Source organism: Mya arenaria, chromosome 6, assembly GCF_026914265.1.
Source record: "Mya arenaria isolate MELC-2E11 chromosome 6, ASM2691426v1".
NCBI lineage: Eukaryota > Metazoa > Mollusca > Bivalvia > Myida > Myidae > Mya > Mya arenaria.
In genome coordinates, this window is record NC_069127.1 from 41,026,341 (window position 1) to 41,036,340 (window position 10,000).

At 32.6% G+C, this 10,000-nt stretch overlaps 1 protein-coding gene across 1 annotated transcript in view; it reads left to right on the plus strand.

Annotated features, from left to right (window-relative positions):
* LOC128237790 (deleted in malignant brain tumors 1 protein-like) overlaps window positions 1–10,000 on the plus strand; it is a 431,829-nt gene that overhangs the window by 349,874 nt on the left and 71,955 nt on the right. The window contains exons 17-21 of the mRNA XM_052953374.1: window positions 292–468; window positions 3,575–3,722; window positions 4,063–4,152; window positions 8,732–8,878; window positions 9,133–9,299. Coding sequence (XP_052809334.1) covers window positions 292–468; window positions 3,575–3,722; window positions 4,063–4,152; window positions 8,732–8,878; window positions 9,133–9,299 — 729 coding nt within the window. The remainder of the gene's footprint in view (window positions 1–291; window positions 469–3,574; window positions 3,723–4,062; window positions 4,153–8,731; window positions 8,879–9,132; window positions 9,300–10,000) is intronic.

Here is a 10,000-nt window from a genome sequence, read left to right on the forward strand (position 1 = left end):
AAAATTATTTAATAACATAAATTGAACAGACAACAGGCGGTACTGACTTTTACTATAAATAAAGATAATGCAGTTCAAATTAAATCATAGTAAGCTTGAATGTATTTCAAATGAGACTTTCTGCTGTCGTATAGTGTTTATGCAATCACATAAATTAAACAAATCCATTTGAACAAAATAAATAGATAATGTTGTTAACATGCAATCTGTTAAAGTCCTTGTAAAGATTTCAAGAGTAAGTACAACGTTGCAATTGAAGTGTTATTGTTTGTTATATATTCGTTTTCACAGAAGCGTGCTCTGTACCGGACGTAAAAGACGCTTCCAAAGATTCTGGGGCAGCCATTGCATACAACATGAAAGTTACGTACACATGTGCAGTAGGTCACATCCATACTAATGGCGATCTTGTAAGGACATGTCAAGCTGTCGGCCAATTAGATGGGTTTTTCCCAACTTGTACCCGAGGTTTGTTAGTATTAGGTTTAATTATTCGGCTACTGGTTATACTACTATGTTATTTATTGTAGACTCAACATTCTCGTACAATAATTGAAACCTTATTCTAAACATTCGCATTTAGTCTAGTATTTAATTGATTAACCTTATCATTTTGAATTGGTGTGTCACCTTTGTAGTCTTTATGTTATGTAATATGATCTTGAAAACTATGTTATGCTTATTTATGTCAATGATAATGGTTTACATACATATTGTATCGAAAGTGTTCATATACCTTTTTCGCATACATGTGACGCATACATGTGATTTGTCTTCAAATATTGACTTCGGGTTACTTCAATGAACAATGGATTTAAGTTATGGATAGTATTTCAGTCCAAAAAAATGTAAATGTACGGTCAATATGTTATATGGTCAAAGTACGCGTGGAGTCCTTCGGACTCCACACTCTTAGACCAGCCCAATTGCGTTCATACCACGAAAATGACATCAACCCCACAATTAATTCCTTAAATAATGCGTAGAATTCTTCAATGTGCAAAACGACAGCCAAGCAACTGAATAATCTTCAAAAACTAAGCATTTTTTAAATCAATAATTATACAGCTTATTAACTTTAAATGTTTTGGCATTTTTGAAGCAGTACCATCAAATAATAGAAAATAGCTTTAACAATTTCTTTTAAAGAGTACACCTCAACTTACGAAAATATTCTGCATGAGTTCAATTGCCAACATTACATATGATTCATTCATCGCTATTGAAACATACAAATATATGCTCAGTGATTCACCAGAATATGTTCAAAACCTTGTTGAGTTTGTGACATGTAATTTCAATCTCAGATATGTAAACTTTGTAGATGAGCCAACAGAAAGAACAACTAAATATCGGAAAAAAACTCTCTCCGTGGAATAGCCTCCCAAAGAAAATAAGGTGCTCTTAAACTTACCTAGAAATTAGAATGCTGAGCCGCACCTGGACAGGTCCCGCTAGTTAATGCCAACTGTGCAAATACGCTTTTATAACTTATACATAAGAAGAAATTGAGAATGATAAGGAGTTCCGCTGATTATCTTTTATCTCTTGTCTCCGCGGAAAAGGAGTGTTTTCAGTGGGATGGCCTACATCCACTAAACAAGATGTGGCATTCAAATATCAGAAAAGATTTCAGTAGGCATTGTGAATATTAATAAAATTCAATAAATGAAACAAACAAAAACAAGGGCTAATATATATTTATCATTGTTTCAAATTTATATATCATTAACATCTGTCGAACACATATAACTACTTGAGGGTATTTTCGGCAAGTATTTGTTAAGGTGCTACGATTTGGAATTTTAATCAACATTCTTACACAGTGGAAGGTACTGACATTGTCAGGACGGTGGCCGGACAGAGATGTGGATGGTTACCTTTAGGTAGGAATTTACCCAATCATTGGAGCAACTATGCCTTTGTACGCTACTGTTCCTAATAATTTCAGCAACATCTAGTAGTATTTAAATTACACTATAAATTAAGCATCGCCTCTTCGCATTTTTTTCCAAAGACGTTTTCTAGCAAGCTACATTTTTGAAACATTTTTACACACTACAAAATCATTGTACACTGCTAAATTTCCCATGTACATAATGCTACTTACATTTTCCTGTTTTAAAAGTAAACGAGCATACTTAATTGATACTTTTAATTGAAATAACTAACCATTTTCCAGTGGTAGGTCAAGTAGAGGAACAGTCGTGTGATGAGTGTATGTACAGCTAAGGCAACTGCTTGATGTTATCACAGTATACTGTGCTCTTATCCATCTTACTTTTTGTAATTGTATGCATGCATATGTTAACAAACGGCTTTTGTAAATATTGTTTCCATTATTGTACCTATTTCACAATTATGAACTTTTATTTACAGGTCACAAGGTCTTTGTTATGTTTTGATATCTTATGTATGTTTGTTGTTCATGCCTGAAAATTGCTCATTTAGATAATGTTTCTTATAAGCATATACCCTCATACACAACTCATTTGGATAATGTTTCTTGTAAGCATATACCCAACTTTAAATAAAGATACTTGTATCTTGTACCTTGTATCATGATGGTTGTCAAATGCTCGAAAATGTTAAATTTTATATGATCTGTCATTTGCTTTGATTGTTTTTCTAAAATCATTTTAATGATATTGTTCTGAATGCAAATAGGATGGTGCAATATTTAAAGTTTAAATGTCAATTTTACAATTACACTGATAACATGTTCAATTTATAATTGAATAAATTCGAATGTCTTTTTAATAATATATTCATTAAAAGTATATTTATTAGTCAACATGTCAACACTTCTTTTGTAACACATAATTTCACTGTGATAAAGACAGTCCATATACAATTAATAAATGTGATTTATCTTGCAAACAAGTATGTTATTTGAGTTAAAATGTAAAACTTAAAATGTAAAATAATCGAAAGCCACACATCTAATAAATGTTCATGTATTAAACACCCAAAAGTTTTTTAAGTGTGTTGAATTTGAAAATAAAGTGTAGTGTTTAACCTTCGTTCAATATGAGGATCAAAACAAATCTGAGTTTCCGTTCCCTTTGATGGTTCAAATATAATTTTGTACAAGATAAAAACCGAAATCTTGAATTATCGCCAAATGGAACAAAACCATGAATTTCTTTCAAATTTATGTTTGGTCATTGAACAATTGTTACCCTTGCCACCTGCATTATTTTATATGTTTTGATTTAGGTATAATTGTTGAGAGTACTAGGGCAAAGTGTTAACCCATGTCCATTTGTAGGCCTATAAATTATTCGTTCGATTTCCAAAAATCTTCTAAAATCGTAAATTGAAAACCTGGTCGCATTGCAGCATATCTAGTAAATATGTTTTTTACACAATGGTTGCGAGTCCTTTTATAATTTTAGAACTGTCATAGCTATACTAGAATTTAATTCAATATTTCCTTTTTTCAGGCACTATCGACACCAGTTCTATTCGACTACCAAACGGCATGCAGAGGATCTTGCGGTAGCTTTTCACAATGGAATGTTGACATTTTAAAAGCCACGATATGATCGAATTCAAATTTTTATTTCTTCAGATTCACGTGCTATCAGACTACGTAACGGTACAACGCAATTAGAGGGACGTGTTGAAGTACTTCACAATGGAACATGGGGTTCCGTCTGTGGGGATGGTATAGACACAAACTTTGCCAAGGTCGTGTGCCGACAGCTCGGATATGCTACGTATGTTATTTTACTAAATAGATAAATGATTTAATCAAAACAAAAAAGAGGTAGTTCTTGGTTAAGCATTTTATTACCTTAGTAAAATTCTTTTTCTTTGCTTTTATCACGTGTTCATGCCAATAGTTTCCAAATTTATTGGAAGTATGGGATACACAAATGCAAAATGAATTGCATTCCAGGAATCAGAATCAAGTGAGTGTCTTTATGCATTGAGCATTTAAAGTGATTGTGTAACAAAAACACTTTTTAATCATTTGCATAGTTCATGAGTGCAAAGAGTCAATGATAAAAATATCGCATTTCTAAAATTTAATGTATCAGCCATTCTTAATTTCAGTGACAATGTGACGTTACGTTCGCATGCCTATTTCGGTGCAGGCAGTGGTCAGATTGGCTGGACGATGTTACTTGTCAAGGAAACGAGACTGTGATCGACATGTGTATGTCACGACCATGGGGACAGCACAACTGCGGACATAATCAAGATGTCGGAGTTACATGTAGTATATATCACCTTTTATTTTTCCGTTTCTAAAGAGTACAATAAAAATATATTAAAATAAGTACAGTTCATACATCAATCAAGCATACACAGGGTACAAGCATAATAAATAATTTAGAAACTGTAGTAAGTACTATCGTGAATGTTACCGATTTATAGGAAAAAACATAGAAGGCAAGCGAATGTTTCATATAAAAATGCAAACTTAAGAAAGTCAACTCTTAAGGAACATATTTGACCATTTGGATATCAAAACGCTCCCATTAAAAATATCATAAAATATTTAATCTAGCTAAAGCAAGATGTTTGAAAGAAGGATTTAGGATAGTATTATGAACTAGTAGTCTTAGTTATAGAATGTATGTTATTCTAATGATGGGCTTTAAAATGTACCAAAATAATTACTTTCTTTCAAATATGTGCATTGGCTTTGACATTTAGTCAGAAATCATCATGATAATTCAATTGTAAACATTGAAAAATAAAAAAAATAAAAATATACAAATGTACATGTATTATAATCAAAAAACCATTTTGACAATCCATCAGATCAATAAGGCTAGTAAGATATTTGCCAAATTGAAAAAAATGAAAGTTGACTTAAAACATCTATTTAATCTACGATATAAGAACTGATTTAAGACTTCTATTTGATATTTCAAATTCATTCAGTGATTCTGACGATATATTACTTCTTACAGTTAAATAAAAGATTACTTTAGACACAGGCAATATCTATGTGCTTAACGCTACATAGAATCTAACATACCAACCTTGCGTCAAAACATGGCCGTTATATCAAAGTGTCTTAAAATAGAAATGGAGATTTCACCGTATTGATTGTACCAGTTGGCAGTTCTGAATTGTGTTTTAAAAAAATGGATTTTGTACAATATTGACTGATGAAAAGTGAAATATTACCAAGACTGAAGGAAAACCTATGTAATTAAATTGAAGTTCGTATGGGGTCCGGTGGGGTCCGGTGGCTAGACGAGTGTTATGCACTAATTTATATTGTATCCGGGCTGTAGCTTGGTCATGCTAAAGTTGATTTTTAGATAACGCATATTCGCCACGGGTAATTGGCATGCCGCGTGCAAGACCTATGTCAGTAGGTAAAAATCATAAACACACTAAATGCCAAAACCTCCTTGTGTTATTATGAGTCCGGGCTGTAACATGTCCACGGATTAAAGGACCTAACAATAGATCAAAGTCCAAGGTCACATAAAGGTCATTGTTCAAAATGTCTTGTATGTTGGCTTCTCCGAGCTGTAACCAGGCCATGCATTGGCAGATTGCACAAATTTTCTCCCTGCAAGACCAATGTATATATGTATAAAATTTTAAGGGTCAGTGGCACGATCTGCTTGTATTTTACTTGATTGACATCCCTGTTATGCATAGCCATCAATTTGTCACCACTTACATTCCTAGTCAAAGCACATGCCAATTTACCATCATGCCAATAAAGCGAAATGAATTCCATATTCATAAAATATGAATTTGATTTGATATTAAATTCAGGAACCTTTCGATGGATTGTTTTATCACGTTCAACTGCTTGTGGTTTGTTTTCGGCAAGTATTTGTTGAGATTTTACTATATGACATTTTTAATTAAAATTCTAACACAGTGGTAGGTGCTGATGTTGTCAGGACGGTGCCCGAGCAAAGATTTGGATAGTAACTTGTAGGTAGAATTGACCCAATCATAGAAGCAACCTTGCCTTTGTACGCTACTGTTTTTGATAATATAAGAAAAATCTAATAGTATTTAAATTACATGTTAAAATGAAGTACATTGCAAACTCGCTATGTCAACGTCGGATATCTCGATTTTTCGGTTATGTCGACTTTTTTGCTCCGGTCCAGAATTTATTCCTTCTTATTCTATATAAATTAAATTTGCTTGTGTCGATTCTCCTATCTCGATGTTTTTGCTATGTCGACCTCCTATTTCAGTCCCAGTGGTCGAATTTCAGACATTTTTCTTGTCTCTTATGTCGAACTGTAGATCGAGATGTAGGTGCGAAAGTTATCATGGAGGTTTGTCGCTAAATTACCGTGCGTGTCAAAATAACAAACTTTCATAATTGAGGTTTATGGGTTACTAAGAGTGAATAATTAAAGGTGTTTTTGATTACAGAGTTTATTGACGAAGTTACGTGACGAGTTTATTTCTCTTCACTGCATGTAGAAAACAAACGGGCATAACATATGTGCTTTACAGTTGTCTTACAATATACAAGTGAATGCAATTGTGGTTTAATATTTGATTTGTGTAATCCGTAAACGTGAATAAAATTAATTTGGCACAAATAATTCATTTTTGTATCACTTTATTTTTAAATAATACGTTTGCTGTTTTCACGACCGTAAACACACCGTTCTATTCAAGTTGGATGTCGGACATGTATCAAACACATATGTGTTAGGATTGGTTATACTTTTTGTATTTCGGATGTGTCGAATGTTTATTCCCTAGGTCCCGACAAAGTCGACTAACGAGTTTGGACTGTATCTCCTCTTAGCAATACTTCCAAAAAACGTTTACTAAAAGCTAAACTATTTATAACATTTTAATTATTTATAACATTTTAACTAACTACACATCACTCTACCATGCTGTAATTCCCTTGTACATAATACTACTTACAATTTTGCTGTTTAAAAATAGACGATGTTTCTTATTGTGTACTCCTATAAGAACTAAACATTTAAAGTAGTAGGTCAACTTACGGAACCTTGCGCGTGTCCTCTGTCCATACAGCCGCAAAAACTATTTTATTTATCACAGTATACAGTGTTCTAATCTTACGTTTTGTAAATGCATTCATGATTATAATAAGAGACGGCTTTTGTAAATACATGTTCCAATATAGTATCTATTTAAAACTGTATGCTTTTTTATCCAGGTCACCATATCTTCGTTATGTTTTTATTTGTATGTATGTTCGTAGATCATGTCGAAAAATAGCTCGTTGTAAGCATGTACCCGACTTTCAATAATGGTTCTTGTATCTTGTATCTTGTATCCAGATAGTTGCCAAATGTTTGAAAAAGTCCGATCATTTATTTAATTACCACTTGCTTTGATTGTTTTCAGAAATTATCTTAATGATATTGTTTTGAATAAAACAGGATAGGGCAACATTTTAATTGTAAGTGTTCGTTTTTCAAATAAAATTGTTAACTTACTGAATTCATTATCAATTGTATTTTTACCTAAATTGACGGAGTTATGCAAAGTTTGATATCTAAAGTTGTCCTGTAGTAAAAATGCATCAACACAATTATCTTGAATACTCACGCTATCAAAACTTCTTTTGTAACTCATGTTTTTACTTTGATTAAGACATTCCATAATGACTAAATAAAGTGCTTTAGTTTGCAAACAAGTTTGTTATTTGATTTAAAATGTAAATATTAAAAAGTAAAATTCATTAATTTAACACTAATCGTTTATTTTAAGTGTGTTGGATTCGAAGAAGTAATGTTCAGTTTAACCATTTGTTCAATTTACTGATCAGTACAAATCAGAATTTCAGTTTACTTTAACCGTTCAAATATCAGTTTGGACATGATAAAAATCAAGCTCTAAGATGGCTGCCAAATTAACCCAAATGAGGAGTTTCTTTCAAATTTATATGTGGTCAGAAATTATCGCTTTGTACCTGTTAGCATCGAATAATGGTACCTTTAAGTAATTAAAGAACATGTTGACCATACAAGCTCAATATGGCGTCAAAGATGACTTCCGAAATTGAACAAAATGAACGTAATGAATAAATGTGCACTAATGTTAACCACGAAAAGTCGGGTAGTCGCGAGTTAGAACCATGTCAGAAGGTCAATGTCACACTTAAGGGTCATTGGTCAAAATTCCTTTAAATTTGGCCTCTTCGGACTGAAAGTTGGCCGTGCATTGAGCGATAGTAGAAATTATCCCATGTTTGGAGGTCTAAAGCCAAGGCCACACTTTAAGTGTCATTGTTAAACCTTTATTGTATTTCACTTGTTTAACATTCCCGTTATGGATATCAATCTGATTGCCTTACATTCATGTTTAAAGCACACTGCTAATAAAACGCAACGAGTTCCATATAAATAAAATACTTTGATATTTTTTCAACAGCCTTTCATTTACCTGTTGAGAGTCCTATGGCATAGTGTTACTTTTCAATTTGTATTCCTATTAACCACTCGTTTAATTTGCAAAATCCTTTTAAAAGCGTAATTTGAAAACCTCGTCGCATTGCAGAATGTCTAATTAATATGTTTTCCTTTGGCACATTGGTTGCGAGTTATATTAGAATTTTGGAACTGTCATAGTCATACTAAAATTTTATTTCAATATTTCCATTTTGCAGCAGAAACTATTAACACCAGTTTTATTCGACTACCAAACGGCCAGTGGAGGATCTTGCGGTAGCTTTTCACAATGGAATGTTGACATTTACAAAGGCACGATATGATTGAAATTCATTTTTTTCTTTCTTAAGGTTCACATGCTATAGACTACGTAACGGTAAAACGCAATATGAGGGTCGTGTTGAAGTACTCCACAATGGAACATGGGGTACAATCTGTGATGATCATACAGACATAAACTTTGCCAAGGTCGTATGTCGACAGCTCGGATATAATACGTAAGTTATTTTGCTTAATTCGTAAGTGATAAAGAAACTGTTAATAAATTTATTGGTCATTTATTGTTTTAAAAAAAAAATATCTTCCCTTTAAATTATTATTCATGTGAAATTCAAAATTTATTGGCAGTCTGGAGCAAAGGGTCGTTTTTAAAATATCATAATAAGTTGCATATATAATGAGTAGAAAGGGCAAATATCAATGAAATTGCAATGTTATCATAAAATATGTATTAATCAGACTTCAATTCCAGGGACAATGTGGCGGTACTTTCGGATACCGATTTCGGTGCAGGTAATGGCCCGATTTGGCTGGACGATGTTGTGTGCCAAGGAAACGAGATTTCAATCGACTTGTGTATGTTCAAACCTTGGGGACAGCACAACTGTGGACATGGAGAAGATGTTGGAGTTATATGTAGTAAAAATCACCATTCACTTCTTCGTTTTTGTAGACATATGCATAATGTAAAAATATGTACATACATAAATCAATCAAAGATAGCATACAAACATAATCAAACAATTAGATACAATACAGTACAATCATAAATGCGAATGAATCTTAAAGGGTGAGGCAATAAAAGGGAATGTGCATGTTTCATATAACAATACAAGCATAACATAGTGAATACTTAAAGAACATTAATTACAACTCGGAGATCAAAATAATCGCATATAAAACATGACATATTCAAAAAGCGAAACAAAAATGTTTAAAAGTATGATTTCTAAAAATCTCCCATGAACTAGTAGTATTAGTAAAAGATTGTATGTAGACCTATGATGGCCAAAAGGATAAATTTCTATCAAATTCGTGCATTGGCTTTGACATTTAGTCAGAAATAATAGTAGAGGAAATAGTAGTAGAAGTAGTGGTAGTAATAGTAGTAGTAGTAGTAGTAGAAGTAGTAGTAGGTAGGTAGATGTAGTAGTAGTAGTAGTAGTAGTAGTAGTAGTAGTAGTAGTAGTAGTAGTAGCAGTAGTAGTAGTAGTAATAGTAGTAGTAGTAGTAGTAGTAGTAGTAGTAGTAGTAGTAGTAGTAGTAGTAGTAGTAGTAGTAGTAGTAGAAGTAGTGGTAGAAGAAGAAGAAATAGTAGTAGTAGTAGTAGTAGTAGTAGT